Here is a 19,031-nt window from a genome sequence, read left to right as displayed (position 1 = left end):
AAGAAATGCCTTTCAGTTCTAAAAAATATTCTATATTCTTGAAAAAAATGGGACTTCATTAGTGTAATAATATGCATTTTGTTCTAAAAATAAACTATTGATTCACGGATGCGAGAGTTACTTACTGTATGTGATACATCACAATCAGATTAGAAGTTTCAACTGGTCGAAAGCTAAGGTAGGTACAGTGCCGTGAAAAGGTATTTGCCCCCTCCTCAAATTTTGCAGTTTCTCCACTTTGAGGATCATCAAACAAATGTAAATATCAGCCAAAGATTAACCAAGTAAACTTAAAATGCAGTTTTTAAAAAGCTATTATATCATTATAAATACATTTTTGTAGGCTGGCTACTCCTGGGGAGTTTCACCACTGTTCCATGTTTTCTCTATTTGGATAATGGCTCTCACCGTTGTTTGCTAGAGTCCTAAAGCTTTAGAAATGGCTGATAGCTGAAATTAATTATTTAATTTCTCAACTGTTCTTGAACATCTTTAAATAGTGGTATTTGTTGCAGCTTTTTGAGATCTTTTGTCCAACTTCACTTTGTCAGACAGGTTCTGTTTAAGTGATTTCTTGATTGAACTGGTCTGTAGGTAATCAGGCTTGGGTGTGATCAGTGAAAATAAAATCAGCTTTCCAAATAATGGGATTAGCCAGTTTATTCATGATTCTACAAAGGGGGGGGGAATTACTTTTTGACAAGGGGCCAGGTGGCTTTGAATAGTTTTTTTCCCTTAATAAATACAACCCCAATTCCAATGAAGTTGGGACATTGTGTTAAACATAAATAAAAACAGAATAAAATGATTTGCAAATCATGTTCAACCTATATTTAATAGGATACACTACAAAGACAAGATATTTAATGTTCAAACTGATAAACTTGATTATTTTTAGCAAATAATCATTAACTTAGAATTTTATGGCTGCAACACGTTCCAAAAAAGCTGGGACAGGTTGCAAAAAAGACTGAGAAAGTTGAGGAATGCTCATGAAACATCTGTTTGGAACATCCCACAGGTGAACAAGCTAATTGGGGTAAAATACAACAACGGAGACCCCGGACTGTTGAACAGCTGAAGCTGTACATCAAGCAAGAATGGGAAAGAATTCCACCTACAAAGCTTCAACAATTAGTGTCCTCAGTTCCCAAACGTTTATTGAATGTTGTTAAAAGAAAAGGTGATGTAACACAATGGTAAACATGACCCTGTCCCAGCTTTTTTGGGATGTGTTGCAGCCATAAAATTCTGCTCTTCAAACACCTGTTTGGATCATCCCACAGGTGAACAGGCTAATTGGGAACAGGTGGGTGCCATGATTGGGTATATTTGGAGCTTCCCTGAATTGCTCAGTCATTCACAAGTAAAGATGGGGCGAGGTTCACAAGTGCGTGAGAAAATAGTCGAACAGTTTAAGGACAATGTTCCTCAACGTACAATTGCAATGAATGTAGGGATTTCATCATATACGGTTCATAATATCACCAAAGGGTTTAGAGAATCTGGAGAAATCAATGCATGTAAGCGGCAAGGCCGAAAACCAACATTGAATGCCCGTGACCTTCGATCCCTGATGCGGCACTGCATCAAAAACCGACATCAATGTGTAAAGGATATCACCACATGGGCTCAGGAACACTTCAGAAAACCAATGTCAGTAAATACAGTTCTGCGCTACATCTGTAAGTGCAACTTGAAACTCTACTATGCAAAGGAAAAGCCATTTATCAACAACACCCAGAAACTCCGCTGGCTTCTCTGGACCCAAGCTCATCTAAGATGGACTGATGCAAAGTGTAAAAGTGTTCTGTGGTCCGACGAGTCCACATTTCAAATTGTTTTTGGAAATTGTGGACTTCGTGTCCGCCGGGCCAAAGAGGAAAAGAACCATCCGGACTGTTATGGAAGCAAAGTTCAAAAGCCAGCATCTGTGATGGTATGGGGCTGTGTTTGTGCCAATGGGATGGGTAACTTACACATCTGTGAAGGCACCATTAATGCTGAAAGGTACATACAGGTTTTGGAGAAACATATGCTGCCATCCAAGCAACGTCTTCTTCATGGACGCCCCTGCTTATTTCAGCAAGACAATGCCAAACCACATTCTGCACGTGTTACAACAGTGTGGCTTCCTAGTAAAAGAGTGCGGGTACTAGACTGGCCTGCCTGCAGTACAGACTTGTCTCCCATTGAAAATGTGTAGTGCATTTTGAAGCGTAAAATACGACAACGGAGTCCCCGGACTGTTGAACAGCTGAAGCTGTACATCAAGCAAGAATGGGAAACACTTCCACCTACAAAGCTTCAGCAATTAGTGTCCTCAGTTCCCAAACGTTTATTGAATGTTGTTAAAAGAAAAGGTGATGTAAAACAGTGGTAAACATGACCCTGTCCCAGCTTTTTTGGAACGTGTTGCAGCCATACAATTCTAAATTAATGATTATTTGCTAAAAACAAAGTTTAAATATTTTTGTAGTGTATTCAATTAAATATAGGTCGAACATGATTTGCAAATAATTTTATTCTGATTTTATTTGTTTATTTGATTTTATTTTAACACAACATCCCAACTTCATTGGAATTGGAGTTGTAAAAATCACCATTTAAAAACTGCATTTTATTCCGCCGTGACACCAACAAACCACGTATTAATGTAAACGTATTAATGTAAAAACTTGAAAGCATTCAATGAATTTAAATGTGTCGAAAGATCATACTGATAAAATATAAATGGTGGAAGATTTGCACCTGTCCTGCCATAATACGGTCTTCAATGCTGTAAATATGATGGTCACAATTACAGACCGTCAATGTCGACAGAGTACTATGTTAACTCCCCCCACCCACATTTTTTTTTGCAAATTTACACGATTTACATACATGATTTCTCTGCGAGAAAAATCCGCAGAATTCTGCAGATCCGTGGACGAAAGTTTCATAAATTTATTTAATGAAATAAAAACTATATTGTTTAAAAAAAAGAGAGGAAAAAAGCTGCTTGTGGGCATGCATATTTTATTACGACTCCCGGCTGCAAGACGCGGAGGCAAACGCTCTCTTTGCTTCCGTTGTCAACAGATTGTCACTAATCATCGCCTCCATGGCAGCAAATAAACTACACTTCTTACCGTGCTTCTTACATGCATCATTTACGTTATCACGACGGGAGGCCAAGGAGTGGGTTGGAAAACACTGAAAATGATGATGCTAATTGCTAAGCTATTGTGTCATGAAGTCGCAAAACACCCAAATAAGTGGTTGGGTTATGCAGTACACTTATCACATAGATCTGACTGGAACTACATTATAGCAGCGAGTAACCAAGATTGAACAACAAAATAACAAGGCAACTAATACACGTCTGGAGATATAAATGTAAAATAATTCACGGCCTCACAAGACACCCCCTGAACGGGAAGTGAATTAATACATTACTGGAGACGTCACCTGAGAACGGGGTTAATAGTATTATTATTATTATTAATAATACATATTTATAATATAGCTTTTATTAGTCCCACAATGGGGAAATTTCCATCATTTCAGTAGCAATAGGGGATATCTGAAATATAAAAAATTTAAATAGCATGCAAGAGAAGACATTTATACCTTCACAAAATGGAAATCTAAACTATTGTCCATGCATAAACTATCCAATTCAATCTATCAGCAATGTTATTTGTTTGTTTGCAAAATAGAGTGCTGAGTTTTAATTGACTTTAGAGATCTAATAAAGCTGATTTAATTGGTAAATGCGAATTAATCCATAGACATGTTTTTTGACAATGGCATGTCAAAATCTCATATACTTTGATTCAGACTCCAACTACGTCCGCTATTATAAGGTTGATGCAATAAAAACATTAAAATAACAAATATTGGAGCTATAATTTTTTAACTATTACAGAGTAATCATTATGCTGTGCAGTTGAACAGTATGTAGAACCTTTTTTATACTATTACAAAATATTCTGCAATAACTGTCCTGCGGTAATGTTCTTGACCAAATTTTGAAAATATGGAAATTCAGACATTTGGACAAATTCTTCTGGATGGGAACTTCTACAGGTTGGCAGCTCTAATAATACATTACTCTTATATAGCGCTTTTCTAGACACTCAAAGACACTTTGCAATTGCACACATTAGTCATTCACTTCACAGTCACATCTGTCTATTGATGCCACAAGATGGTCGCAGAGCAACTTTTTTTTTCCATTAGACAAGGTTATTACCTTATGAAACGAAGCTCTTTTCTCGGTTCAACTTAGTTGCTTGGAACTAATATGCCATCAGGTGGCGCAAAATCAGTATTTTTGTTTGACATACTGTAGATTTGGCCTGAGCACAAAAACAGGGTATAGGTGAGTTTTTCAGTGAATAATGGAGGATAGGTTCCCCCTAATAGGCAAGTTTGTGAATGCTGAACTGCGAATATGCAGGATCACTGTATGCACTTTTCAGAATGATACAGTATAAAAATTTAGTGCAAATTATTTTCAGACCCCCAAGCTGTAGCTCGTGGTGCCCAGTTTTGAGAACCACTGTGTGATGTTCACGAAGTTGCCACGCCAGATGTGACAGTAGTGCCGCGGCGCCCGCCTCCTGTTGTCTGTTGCCTTGCTGCGAGCCAGGTGTCATGTCCTATTTATCTCCTCTTTCTCTTTCTCTTTCTCTTTTTCTTTCTCTCTCTCTCTCTCTCTCTCTCTCTCTCTCTCTCTTGCTCTCTTGTCTGTCTTCTCTCTGCAGAAGGGCCCCGTGCTGCCGGCTGTGGCGGTGACAGCTCCGCAGCAGACCCCGGTGGTTCCAGCCCACCAGGCGCCTCCAGCCCAGGCCCCCCCCCAGCCCCTCCAGACGACAGGCATTGGTGCGGCTCCTGGAGCTCCTGTCGTGTCCCAGGTTGTCTCACTTCTTCTTTTCCTTTCGGCTTGTCCCTTTAGGGGTAGCCACAGCGCGTCATCCTTTTCCATGTAAGCCTATCTTCTGCATCCTCCTCTTGAACACCAGCTGCCCTCATGTCTTCCCTCACGACATCCATCAACCTTCTCTTTGGTCTTCCTGGAGAGCTCTTGCCTGGCAGCTCATCATCCTTCCATCAATATACTCACTATTTCTCCTCTGGACGTGTCCAAACCATCAAAGTCTCCTCTCTCTAACTTTGTCTCCAAAACATCGAACCTTGGCTGTCCCTCTGATGAGCTTATTTCTAATTTTATCCAACCTGGATAAACGATAAGCGAACCTCTACATCTTCATTTCCGCCACCTCCAGCTCTGCTTCCTGTTTTCTCTTCAGTGCCACTGTCTCTAATCCATACATCATGGCTGGCCTCACCACTGTTTTATAAACTTTGCCCTTCATCCTAGCAGAGACTCTTATGTCACATAACGCACCTGACACCTTTCTCCACCCGTTCCAACCTGCTTGGACCCGTTTCTTCACTTCCTGACCACACTCACCATTGCTCTGGACGGTTGACCCCAAGTATTTAAAGTCCTCCACCCTTGCTATCTCTTCTCCCTGTAGCCTCACTCTTCCCCCACCACCCCTCTCATTCATGCACATATATTCTGTTTTACTTCCGGTAATCTTCATTACATACCTCTGCTTTCCAGTGCATGCCTCCATCTTTCTAACTGATCCTCCACCTGCTCCCTGCTTTCACTGCAGATCACAATGTCATCTGCAAACATCATGGTCCACGGGGATTCCAGTCTAACCTCATCTGTCAGCCTATCCATCACCACTGCAAACAGGATGGGGCTCAGGGCTGATCCCTGATGCAGTCCCACCTCCACCTTAAATTCGTCTGTCACACCTACAGCACACTTCACCACTGTTCTGCTGCCCTCGTACATGTCCTGTATTATTCTAACATACTTCTCTGTCACTCCAGACTTCCGCATGCAGTACCACAGTTCCTCTCTGGGTACTCTGTCAGAGGCTTTCTCTAGATCTACAAAGACACAATGTAGCTCCTTCTGACCTTCTCTGTACTTTTCCATCAACATCCTCAAGGCAAATAATGCATCTGTGGTACTCTTTCTAGGCATGAAACCATACGGTTGCTCGCAAATACTCACTTCTGTCCTGAGTCTAGCCTCCACTACTCTTTCCCAAAACTTCATTGTGTGGCTCATCAACTTTATTCCTCTATAGTTTCCACAGCTCTGCACATCACCCTTGTTCTTATAAATGGGCACCAGCACACTTTTCCTCTGTTCCTCAGGCATCTTCTCACGTGCTAGAGTTCTCTTGAACAAGCTGGTCAAAAACTCCACAGCCACCTCTCCTAGATGCTTCCATACCTCCACAGGAATATCATCAGGACCAACTGCCTTTCCATTTTTCATCCTCTTTAATGCCTTTCTAACTTCCCCCTTACTAATCATTGCCACTTCATGGTCCACCACACTTGCCTCTTCTACTCTCCCTTCTCTCTCATTTTCCTCATTCATCAACTACTCGAAGTATTCTTTCCATCTAGCTAGCACACTGCTGGCACCAGTCAACATATTTCCATCTCTATCCTTAATCACCCTAACCTGCTGCACATCCTTCCCATCTCTATCCCTCTGTATGGCCAACCTGTATAGATCCTTTTCTCCTTCTTAGTGTCCAACCTGGCATACATGTCATATGCCTCTTGCTTGGAATTTGCCACCGCTACCTTTGCCCTATGTCACATCTCAATGTATTCCTCTCGCCTCTCCTCGGTCCCCTCAGTGTCCCACTTCTTTTTAGCTAACCTTTTTCCTTGTATGATTTCCTGTACTGTGAGGTTCCACCACCAAGTCTCCTTCTCTCCTTTCCTGCCAGAAGATACACCAAGTACTCTCCTGCCTGCCTCTCTGATCACCTTGGCTGCAGTGGTCCAGTCTTCTGGAAGCTCCTCCTGTCCACCGAGGGCCTGTCTCACCTCTTCCCAAAAAGCTGCACAACACTCGTCCTGTCTCAGCTTCCACCACGTGGTTCTCTGCTCTGCCTTTGTCTTCCTAATCTTCACCACCAGAGTCATCTTACACAGCACCATCCTATGCTGCCGAGCCACACTCTCCCCTACCACTACCTTACAGTCGGTAACCTCCTTCAGATTACATCGTCTACACAAGATGTAATCCACCTGCGTGCGTCTACCTCCGCTCTTGTAGGTCACCCTATGTTCCTGCCTCTTCTGGAAAAAAAGTGCTCACTACAGCCATTTGCATCCTTTTTTTGCAGTCTACCACCATCTGTCCCTCCAAGTTCCTTTCCTGGATGCTTTCTCCTAATCATCATGTCAACCAACTCCCGAGATTTTCCTGTCATAGTCCCAACATTCAAAGTCCCCACATTCAGTTCTAGGCTCTGTGCTTTCCTCTTCTCTTTCTGCCGAAGAACCCGCTTTTCACCTCTTCTTATTCTTCGACTTCGACCCACAGTCGCTGAATTTTCACCGGCGCCTTGCAGTTTGACGGCGCCGGTGGCGGACGTTGTTAACCCGGGCCACGACCGATCCGGTATGGAATTCTTTGGATGAACGTTCATATTTGTTTGGCAAAGTTTTAAGCCGGATGCCCTTCCTGACGCAACCCTCTGCATTTATCCGGGCTTGGGACCGCCCTACTGTCCCATAGGGCTGCATTCCTTGGTTGTCTCACTGCACAATCATAAAATTGAACCAAGATTAAATAGCGCTAATCAGGTCAAAATATACTCTTTCTTCATCTGCCAAGATATTTCTTCTTACCAAACAGTTTTTGTGTAAGAGCATTTAATTTGCTTTAAAAAAAAATTTCCTTAAAAATCTTAAACAAGGTATTATAACTTAAGATTTGATTCCTGGTTATGAGTAAGTTTACTTTGCAGTAATATCAGTAATATTATAATTATGTAGGTGTAGGTTCTATAAATACACTAGTTTTAAGTTTTGTCCAAACCTTTTCAATTGAAGGCCACATACCAAAAAATGGAAGGAAGAGGAGGTGCCACTTCACCTTGTGTTTAGGAAAGATGCTAAATCCTGTTCAATATTCTGTTGGTCAACTTATGCTAAGCAGTTAAAAACACTGTAAAGTGAATTCAGAGATTTGTTTCTACATACGTTATATATGTTTGAATATAATGTCTGAAAACTCGTACAAAGACTGAGAGCAGTATAGTACTGAATTGTTGAGGTATAGCGTTAAATTCAGATTTTTTGGGCATGGGTAAAACGGCAGTGCATTAGTTGGCCCTCCCCCACAATATACTGTAAGTACTAAGCGCCTTCATTTTATCAGTGGCTATCCGGCGCAATTGCGAGTTACTTAGTACTAATGTCTTGACGCATTTCTACCACTACAGCATGCAGTTAGCCTGCAAGCTATGCCTTCAACCCGAAAAATGCATCTTCCCTGAAGAGTTATGTGTTTTGTGTTATTCGGGCTACAGTGTCTCTGTTATGTGGACCCACACACATCACACGGAGTGAGACGGTGACAAATTAGACAACCCCCACAGCTGGTCCGCAAGCTGGTCACTCCTCTTTTAAGACACTGGTTGGGGTTTTTGAGGCTAGCTATGTTTACTCACAATGTTAAATTTTCCTGTTCAATTGGAAGATCATTTTTCCTGAATTAAGCGATATATTCTTCATCGCATTACATTTTTTGTCAGTTAAATTTTCCTTTTCTAATGTCACATAACTTAGATTTAATTTTTCATTTCATTTTTTTCTCATTTTCTTCTTTGTTTTTCTCATTTTTGTTTGTCAAATCATTCTGTTCTAATGGCAGACAGTTGCTTAAATTAAGTGATATATTTTTCATTATATACATTTTTTTTGTCAGTCAATTTATTTTCGGTTCTACTGGCAGATAATTTTGCTTAAATTAAGTAATTTATGTTCCTCTTTTTAGTATCCTTTTTTTTGTCAGTCAAATTTTCATGTTCCATTGGCAGATGATTCTGTTTAAATTAAGTAATATATTATTCTTTTTGTTACATTTTCCCTTGTTTGTTTAAGCCCATTTTCTTCAGTGCTGCTCGTTTTTCTCTTTTTTTCTTTCTTGCTCTCTGGCCCGGTGCAAGCGCTGTCACAGCTGCCAGCAGGCTGGCTGTGTCACAAGCCCCCCCAATCCCCTCTTGCAGCTGGCCGCAGACAAAGGGTCTCACACGTGCCCAGCACGTTTGCATTCGTACATTCACACGAGGAAAGCCAACCCAAGGACATGCATAAGCGCACACACACTTTGCCACATTTGGACAACAAACAGATGCGTTGCGGAAAAACATGTCACAGAAACCTGGAGCAAAATAAAGCATAGCATAGCATAACGTAACAGCAAATGATAACACAGCAAAACATAGCATTACATAGCATAACAGTACAACAGCAAAACACCATACTGTAACTGTACTATAACAACATAGCAAAACATTACATTACAAAACAGCAATACATAGCATAACATAGCATGACCATAACATAAGCATGACATAGTATGACATAGCAAAATAACACAACATAAAATACTGTAACACATCATAACATAACATCCATCCATCCATCCATCCATCCATTTTCTGTACCGCTTCTCCTCACTAGGATCGCGGGTGAGAGGTGGGGTGCACCCTTAACTGGTCGCCAGTCATAACATAACGTAATATGGATGGATGGATAACATCACATAACAACATAAAATAACTGTAAAAGATTTCATAGCAAACAGAAAATCAGCATAACATAGCAAAACATAGCATATCATAATGTAATATAGCACAGCAAAGCATAGCAAAACACATTTCACAACTTAAAATATCATATTTTAACAACAGCAAAACATAACATAGCATAGGATAACAAAGCAAAACTGAAGTACATAACATAAAACAATGTAGTGCAGCATAGCACAGAATAAGATGACATAATAACAGCAAAATGTAACAAAACGTTACACAACGTAAAACAACAGAGTATAACACAGTGCAACATGATGTAACATTTTATCCTTACTTAAAATATGTTTATATGACAACCAAGTTAAATTATTGGGGCTGGTGCTGGTGATAAAGACCCATTTTAACATACATATAAACACTAGTCTCTCACAGTCATATTAACAGCTGGACTATTTACTTGACAAAAATTAAATGCTCATACTTTTGAGTGTTTTTATCATCGTTTTGGGCCCCTCAATTGGTAGTTATTTTCTCCTTTGTTGTGTTTATGACAGGAAATGCAGGAGAACGTGAAGAAGTGTAAAAACTTCCTCGCCACACTCATCAAGCTGGCGTCGCACAATTCCCCGTTGCCCGAGACATCCAAGAATGTCAAAGCTCTTGTGCAGGACCTGCTGGTGAGAATGAGATAAGATACTGTTGCCTAAACTGCATATTCCCATTTCACTAGTAACATATTTACATTTCTGTATGTGGAACCTATCCCCAGGTATTCGCTGAAAAACCCACATAGGCCTATAATTTTTGCTTTTCTGAAATGCCCTAAGATGCAGTAAGAAAGTAGTACAGTAACAGGGCTGCAAATACTGAAAAACCCCTTAAATAATTGACCGTCATCTGAAAAGGTTTAGTTTCCTAAAGTAATAGTTTACACCAGTGGTTAGTACCACCTTAATAAAAAACACTGTAAGTGCTCTGTAAGTACCACCATAATGAACAATGTTAAAATACAGTAGCGTAGTAAGTGTTCATAAAAATGAGGCAGAAGTTCAATTCCTATTGAATATGTTCAATATTATTGTAAGCATTAACACTGTGCTTAAACATAGAAAAAAAACTGTACTGAAACAATGATTAAATTAGAATGTACAACCCCAATTCCAATGAAGTTGGGACGTTGTGTTGAAGATAAATAAAAACAGAATACAATGATTTGCAAATCATGTTCAACCTATATTTAATTGCATACACGACAAAGACAAGATATTTAATGTTAAAACTGATAAACTTTATTGTTTTAGCAAATAATCATTAACTTAGAATTTTATGGCTGCAACACGTTCCAAAAAAGCTGGGACAGGTTGCAAAAAAGACTGAGAAAGTTGAGGAATGCTCATCAAACACTTGTTTGGAACATCCCACAGGTGAACAGGGTAATTAGGAACAGGTGGGTGCCATGATTGGGTATAAAAGGAGCTTCCCCTGAATTGGAATCATTCACAAGCAAAGGTGGGGCGAGGTTCACCTCTTTGTGAACAAGTGCGTGAGAAAATAGTCGAACAGTTTAAGGACAATGTTCCTCAACGTACAATTGCAAGGAATTTAGGGATGTCATCATCTACGGTCCATAATATCATCAAAAGGTTTAGAGAATCTGAAGAAATCACTGCATGTAAGCGGCAAGGCCGAAAACCAACATTGAATGCCTGTGACTTTCGAACCCTCAAGCGGCACTGCATCAAAAACTGACATCAATGTGTAAAGGATATCACCACATGGGCTCAGGAACACTTCAGAAAACCCTCCAACCATCCATTTTCTGAGCCGCTTCTCCTCACTAGGGTCGCAGGCGTGGTGGAGCCTATCCCAGCTATCATCGGGCAGGAGGCGGGGTACACCCTGAACTGGATGCCAACCAATCGCAGGGCACATACAAACAAACAACCATTCGCACTCACATTCACACCTACGGGCTATTTAGAGTTGTCAATTAACCTACCATGCATGTTTTTTGGGATGTGGGAAGAAACCGGAGTGCCCGGAGAAAACGCACGCAGGCACGGGGAGAACATTCAAACTCCATACAGTGGGGGCTGGGGATTGAACCCCCGGTCCTCAGAACTGTGAGGCAGACTCTCTAACCAGTCGCCCACCATGCCGCCTTCAGAAAACCAATGTTAGTAAATATGGTTCGGCGCTACATCCGTAAGTGAAACTTGAAACTCTACTACGCAACGCAAAAGCCATTTATCAACAACACCCAGAAACGGCGCCGGCTTCTCTGGGCCCGAGCTCATCTAAGATGGACTGATGCAAAGTGGAAAAGTGTTCTGTGGTCCGACGAGTCCACATTTCAAATTGTTTTTGGAAATTGGGGACTTCGTGTCTGCCGGCCAAAGAGGAAAAGAACCATCTGGACTGTTATGGACGCAAAGTTCAAAAGCCAGCATCTGTGATGGTATGGGGCTGTGTTAGTGCAAATGGCATGGGTAATTTACACATCTGTGAAGGCACCATTAATGCTGAAAGGTACATACAGGTTTTGGAGAAACATATGCTGCCATCCAAGCAATGTCTTTTTCATGGACGCCCCTGCTTATTTCAGCAAGACAATGCCAAACCACATTCTGCACGTGTTACAACAGCGTGGCTTTGTAGTAAAAGAGTGAGGGTACTTGACTGGCCTGCCTGCAGTCCAGACCTGTCTCCCATTGAAAATGCGTGACGCATTATGAAGCGTAAAATACGACAACGGAGACCCCGGACTGTTGAACACCTGAAGCTGTACATGAAGCAAGAATGGGAAAGAATTCCACCTACAAAGCTACAACAATTAGTGTCCTCAATTCCCAAACGTTTATTGAATGTTGTTAAAAGAAAAGGTGATGTAACACAGTGGTAAACATGACCCTGTCCCAGCTTTTTTGGAACGTGTTGCAGCCATAAAATTCCAAGTTAATGATTATTTGCTAAAAACAATAAAGTTTATCAGTTTGAACATTAAATATCTTGTCTTTGTTGTGTGTTCAATTAAATATAGGTTTAAATGATTTGCAAATCATTGTATTCTGTTTATATTTATGTTTAACACAATGTCCCAACTTCATTGGAATTGGGGTTGTATTACACATAAATGTTTACTAAAAAATTTACTCATCGAAATATGTGAACTACTTTGGTGAAAACGTGTACCAACAAAGACATTTTGCACGTTCAATAACAACAAGCCCCGGTTCACTGCCAAACTTCACCGACTTCGCCAGGCGAAAGAGGACGCCTATCAGACAGAGCTCTGTACAATCAGGCCAATAACCAGTTGCTCCAGCACGCCCATTGACAAAATAAATCAACATTGCCAAGAGAAATTGTGCAGAAAAACTGGAAAACCAGTCTACTGCTAACAACTCTTCATTAGTTTAGTGAGGATTAATATCACTAACCAACTACAAGTGATCATCCCCACAAGTGGAAAACAATAAAGGACTGGCCGACGTCTTGAATATCTTCTAATGCAGATTTGAAAAGTACACTTTCCCAGTTCAGTTTCAGGTTCTTTGCCACGTGCTTGTATGTGCGCTTTTCATTTTTACAAAATCGAATAATCTCTAAGCCATTTATTTTTAAAGGTAATGCTGTAAAATGAATTTGAAATGAGAGTAAAGGGTTTTGGGATCATAGTTTGTAGTATATTTACAGTTCAAACTATTATTGTAGGTGATTATAAACATTTTTGAGGGAAGCCAATTACTCAGTTTTTCACTAATTGCAGCAGGGTACCTTAGCTTGATGCAGTGAGCACTTCCAGCGTGTAGATGGCGCCATGAACCCTCTTACTACCTCCTGCCCTCCTTTTTTTATTTTATTTATTTATTTATTTATTTTTAAAATTTGTTATACCTGTCCTATTCAGCAGCATGGCATTGCAGAATGGTGGATCTGTATGCCTTTTGTGTTGGAACAGTTTTGCTGTGCAACAGGGCAGTTTGAAATACTCCCTCTGCTTATTTTGAAATTATTTTATTATTCTGATGTTTATTGAAAATGCAGCTGGACATAATAGGGTTTTAGGGGAGGGATAGAGTGGACTAGGGGTGCTAACCATAGCAGAACAAAAGTGAGAGTCTCGATATTTGAACACAAGTAACATTACAACAGTCATTTGTAGATTTGGAGGGGGGGTTGGGGGCACCACACCACCCGGACATGCAATAACTAACCCAAGAGAACAAGATAAGAGAAAAGGGCAAGACATGATGTGGGGAAATGAGTAAGGCAGTGCTTTTGACAAGTGGTGCGGTGGGATTCTTTTTTCGTGTCTAAACACCTGTAAGAATCTGTGAGTTGATATGTTAGTATAACCTATGTTGTTGTTTGTGATCCCAGCACAAGTAATTAAAGCCTATAGTGTGTCTATCAAACTTAATAGTGAATGAACACCATATCACCTGCCCTCTTTTTTTGTATTTGATACATAATGAGCAGTGCCTGCCTGGAGGAGACGAGATGAGCGCTCTTTTAAGGTCTCCTAGGTTCACATCACTTTGCATATCTAATTTGAATTGAGGTTCATTGTTTTTGTTGCTGTTTGTGTGATGTTGGGAAAAAAAAACTAGGATGCCAAGATCGAGCCAGAAGAGTTCACCAGCCGGCTGCAGACGGAGCTCAAGTCATCACCACAGCCTTACCTGGTACCGTTTCTTAAGGTGGGACCCTGAACTAAACAAAAGTTTACACACCCCTATTGAAATGCAAGGTTTTTATGATGTAAAAAAATGAGACCGTCTTTTGGCTGATTTTTGTACTTTGATTTGCGAGCGCAAACTTGACATATGAGCGCTGTATGGTGGGAGTGAACTCAATTCAACTCACTTTACAGTACGTACATGCAAACCATTTACGTGAATCATATAGATCCAATAAGTTTTTCTTGGGGGGGCGGGGGGGTGGATCGCCGTCGCTGACGTCATAGGCTGTCTCGTACTCCTTCAACGCTGGCAGCTAGATCCAGTCCACACATCCACCATCCACACAGATGTAATTTCTGAATATTACGCCGCGGCGGACTAATATCCGCGCGCATCGGCCCGAGGTTCTGACTGTGCGCTCGGGACCTGCCTTGTTTGGATAAGTTGACGAGACCAGACCAGAAAAAACACTTCCGCCGCTTCTGGTGTTAAGAAGTAACGGTACTTTTACTCCGTTACAATGTTCTAAATGTCGCTCGCTGCTTTTATTGATCAATTATTGCTTATTTATCAGCTGTACAACTGAAGTGTGGTCGGATTGACTGTAAATTATACAATTCTACAGGACGAGATTATAAGTGAGGGGATACATAAGCGATTTGCATATTCATGAGTTATTTGTCGCAGTAAGTGCGTGACCCCACACCCAGTGAAAGGACCCAGGGCGGTCCGCCGGCCCCACCGAGGCGCCCCGACAACTGGCCACCCAATGCCACCCCCCCAGGCAACCCCCCCACCCCACCCCACCCACCTTAACTGAGGCAAGGGAGGCCTGCAGTTCTTAAGAAGTTGTCCTGAGTTCCTTTGTGGCGTCACCACTGTTCCATTATTTCTCCAAATGAGGATAATGGCTTTCCTTATGGTTTGCTGGAATTCTAAAGCTTTAGAAATGCCTTTTCGCACCATTCGCACTCACATTCATACCTACGGGCAATTTAAAGTCTTCAATTAACCTACCCCGCATGTTTTTGGGATGTGGGAGGAAACCGGAATACCCGGAGAAAACGCAACGCAGGCACGGGGAGAACATGCAAACTCCACACAGGCGGGGTCGGGATTTGAACCCCGGTTCTCAGAACTGTGCGGCAGATGTGCTAACCAGTCGTCCACCATGCCGCTTCACTTTTCATTTTATATTTTTTATGTGATATGATACGACATAATAATTTATCAAATTATTTTGCGCACCCCAAGCTTCAGCTTGCGAACACCCAGGAGTCACCGGACCTCAGTTTTATAGCAACTACCTTAAAGAACCTTTAATTACCTGCCAACATGGTTCCTCTTTTGTTTAACTTGAACCCCCTGAAGTACGACTCCCTTTACGCTAAGGCTACTAATGGCTAAGCCTGACACACACGCACACACACACACATGCACGCGCACGTGCACACATGCGCAGCCTGCGGCCTGATTTCTGAATCTGTGTGACAGTGGGCCTGGCAGCCGTGCCTGTCAGTCGCCAGCAGGTTTTTCCAGCCAAGCATGATGAGCGTCACATCAAGGCAGCCGAGCACCCGACAAACACGTTGTCATGCAATGTTAAGTTGCTGGCGTCTAAAATTTTGTCTGAAATACTCTCGTGTGTGTGTGTGTGTGCAAGAAAATAACATAACAGCAACGTAACACGACGTTAACAATTTAAAACTACATAACTTGGTAAAACAGAGCTTAACATAGGAGCACATAACATAGCAAAACACAACATATCAAAACAACATAATAGCATTATAACATAATACTGTAGAGCATAGCATAATGGAACATCACCAAAAACATTACACAACATAATACAACATAAAACAAAAAATAACAGTAACAACATGACCTAATACGACATAACACTACACCAGACAACATAACAAAACACAACAGCATGACAACACATCAAATCCAAACAGAAAAAAAAATCAACATAACAGTAATAGATAGACATCTGTAGATGGATCGATAATAGGTCACTAGAAACTTTATTACTATGAGGGAAATTAAGTAAAGTAACTATCACTACAAAAGATAACTAGTGTTTCTATCAAGACCACACTATCCAAGGTCAAGACTTCCCTGAGACCAGAACTCACAGAGACCAAGACAAGATCAAGACGTTTGAGAGTCGAGACTGATTCAAGCCCAAGACCGAGACAAGCAGAGACCCTGACAAGACCTAGACCGTAAAAATAAATTTTAAAAACCATGACGAGGTTTCACAGACCATTTTCTCTTAAATCCATCCATCCATCCATTTTCTACTGCTTATCCGAGGTCGGGTTGCGGGGGCAGTAGCTTTAGCAGGGACGCCCAGATTTCCCTCTCCCCTGCCACTTCCTCAAGCTCTTCCGAGGGGATCCCGAGGCGTTCCCAGGCCAGCCGAGAGACGTAGTCTCTCCAGCGTGTCCTGGGTCGTCCCCGGGGTCTCCTCCCGGTGGGACGTGCCCGGAACACCTCACCAGGGAGGCGTCCGGGAGGCATCCGAATCAGATGCCCCAGCCACCTCATCTGGCTCCTCTCGATGTGGAGGAGCACTGGCTCTACTCTGAGATCCTCTGAGATGACCGAGCTTCTCACCCTATCTCTAAGGGAGAGCCCGGACACGACCCACAGCTCGTGACCATAGGAATGTAGATCGACCGGTAAATCGAGAACTTCCCCTTTCGTCTTAGCTCCTTCTTTACCACAACGGACCGATACAAAGTCCGCATCACTGCAGATGCTGCACTGATCCGCCTGTGGATCTCCCGTTCCATTCTTTCCTCACTCGTGAACAAGACCCCAAGAATCTTTCACTCCTCCACTTGGGGCAGGATCTCATCCCCGACCCGGATAGGGTCCGACTGAGGACCATGGTCTCAGATTTGGAGGTGCTGATTCTCATCCCAGCTGCTTCACACTTGTTTGACAGGCCAAAATGCGGTGTCTGCAACTCTTTTCAAAGCACAACATGAAAAAATCTCAAATCTTAAAATTTTTTTTCAATTACATTCCTGCAAAAAAAAATTCTTGAATGTATTTAAAAACGAAAATTTAAAGAAAAGCTTGATTGTATTTAAGAAATAGAAGATATTACAGTACATTACACTTTAACGTGGAATTAAAACCTCTTTCCAGATCCTCTTCATCTCAGAAAGACAAAATTAGATCACCTGTTGTTACTCACAGTTAACGTTTGTTTTCGTTCGAGATGTTAAAGATCGACCTTTTCCCTGATGTTTCAGTGAGAATTTTGTGGTTGAGGAAGCCAAAATATAATTACCATTGACTTAGCGGACATGTCTTGCTGTGGACTCTCCTTACTCAGTTTCGTACTTATGTCTCACACATTTCACTTCTTGTTGTATGTGGGGAAGGGTGGGGTGGGGGTCGTAGGGGGTTAATACCACATGAATTGAAGGTATTTGTTGTTTTATCAAGTGCTTCTCGTTATTATCACATTAACATATTTGCCAAATACTCCAGTTTTGCCCTAATGAGTACAGCTTCAAATCAACCATTCCGGGTTACGACTGCATAGATGAAAAAGTTTTTTCATTCAAAACATTATTTTGGCCCTATTTTGTTACGGGCAGTTGCCATGGGTTCCGACGTCACAATGCAGTCGTAAATAGTCTGCATTCCTGAGTGGACGAGACTACATGTGCAGTCGTGAATGTAACTTGAAGTCAGTTCGCAAGCGAGGGACTATCATGCACTTGGCGTCTAAGTACTGCAGCAAGTATTTGCCTGACATAAGATTTGAACTCCCTCTCCTTGAGCCGTCACCTTATCGTGGTGGAGGGGTTTGTGTGTCCCAATGGTTCTAGGAGCTAAGTTGTCTGAGGCTTCACACCCCTGGTAGGGTCACCCATGGCAAGCAGGTCCTAGGTGAGGGACCAGACAAAGCACGGCTCCAAAAACACAGATGAAGAACAAAATATATGGATCTAGGTTTCCCTCTGGAGCCAGGCCTGGACGTGGGGCTCGAAGGCGAGTGCCTGGTGGCCGGCCTGCACCCATGGGGCCTGGCCGGGCACAGCCCGAAAGGATAACGTGGGTCCCCCTTCCCATGGGCTCACCACCTGTGGGAGGGGCCATAGGGGTCGGGTGTAGTGTGAGCTGGGCCGTGGCCGAAGGCGGGGACCTTGGCGATCTGATCCCCGGCTACAGAAGCTGGCTCTAGGGACGTGGAATGTCACCTCTCTGGCAGGGAAGGAGCCCGAGCTGGTGTGTGAGGTTGAGAAGTTCCGACGAGATATAGTCGGGCTCGCCTCCACACACGGCTTGGGCTCTGGTACCAGTCCTCTCGGGAGGGGTTGGACTCTTTTCCGCTCTGGAATTGCCCACAGTGAGAGGCCCCGAGCAGGTGTAGGTATACTTATTGCCCCCCGGCTCAGCGCCTGTACATTGGGGTTCACCCCTGTGAACGAGAGGATAGCCTCCCTCCGCCTTCAGGTGGGGGGAGGGGTCCTGACTGTTGTTTGTGCCTATACACCAACCAGTTCAGAGTACCCACCCTGCTGGAGAGCGCTCCCGCTGGGGACTCCATCGTTCTGCTGGGGGACTTCAATGCTCACGTGGGCAATGACTGTGAGACCTGGAAGGCCGTGATTGGGAGGAACGGCCCCCCCCCCGATCAGAACCCGAGTGGTGTTCTGTTGTTGGACTTCTG

The 19,031-nt window shown here is 42.5% G+C and overlaps 1 protein-coding gene across 6 annotated transcripts in view; it reads left to right on the top strand.

Annotated features, from left to right (window-relative positions):
* LOC133474142 (transcription initiation factor TFIID subunit 4-like) overlaps positions 1 to 19,031 on the top strand; it is a 222,666-nt gene that overhangs the window by 25,635 nt on the left and 178,000 nt on the right. For 4 of the 6 annotated variants that reach the window (XM_061765514.1, XM_061765512.1, XM_061765510.1 and 1 more), the window contains 3 exons: positions 4,752 to 4,901; positions 10,199 to 10,321; positions 14,258 to 14,347. In XM_061765514.1, coding sequence (XP_061621498.1) covers positions 4,752 to 4,901; positions 10,199 to 10,321; positions 14,258 to 14,347 — 363 coding nt within the window. The remainder of the gene's footprint in view (positions 1 to 4,751; positions 4,902 to 10,198; positions 10,322 to 14,257; positions 14,348 to 19,031) is intronic. The other 2 variants (XM_061765515.1, XM_061765513.1) reach the window with 1 other exon arrangement.

This window comes from Phyllopteryx taeniolatus, chromosome 2 (assembly GCF_024500385.1).
Source record: "Phyllopteryx taeniolatus isolate TA_2022b chromosome 2, UOR_Ptae_1.2, whole genome shotgun sequence".
Taxonomy (NCBI): domain Eukaryota; kingdom Metazoa; phylum Chordata; class Actinopteri; order Syngnathiformes; family Syngnathidae; genus Phyllopteryx; species Phyllopteryx taeniolatus.
Note: the sequence above shows the minus strand (reverse complement) of the source record. Positions and strands in the feature narration are given on the sequence as shown.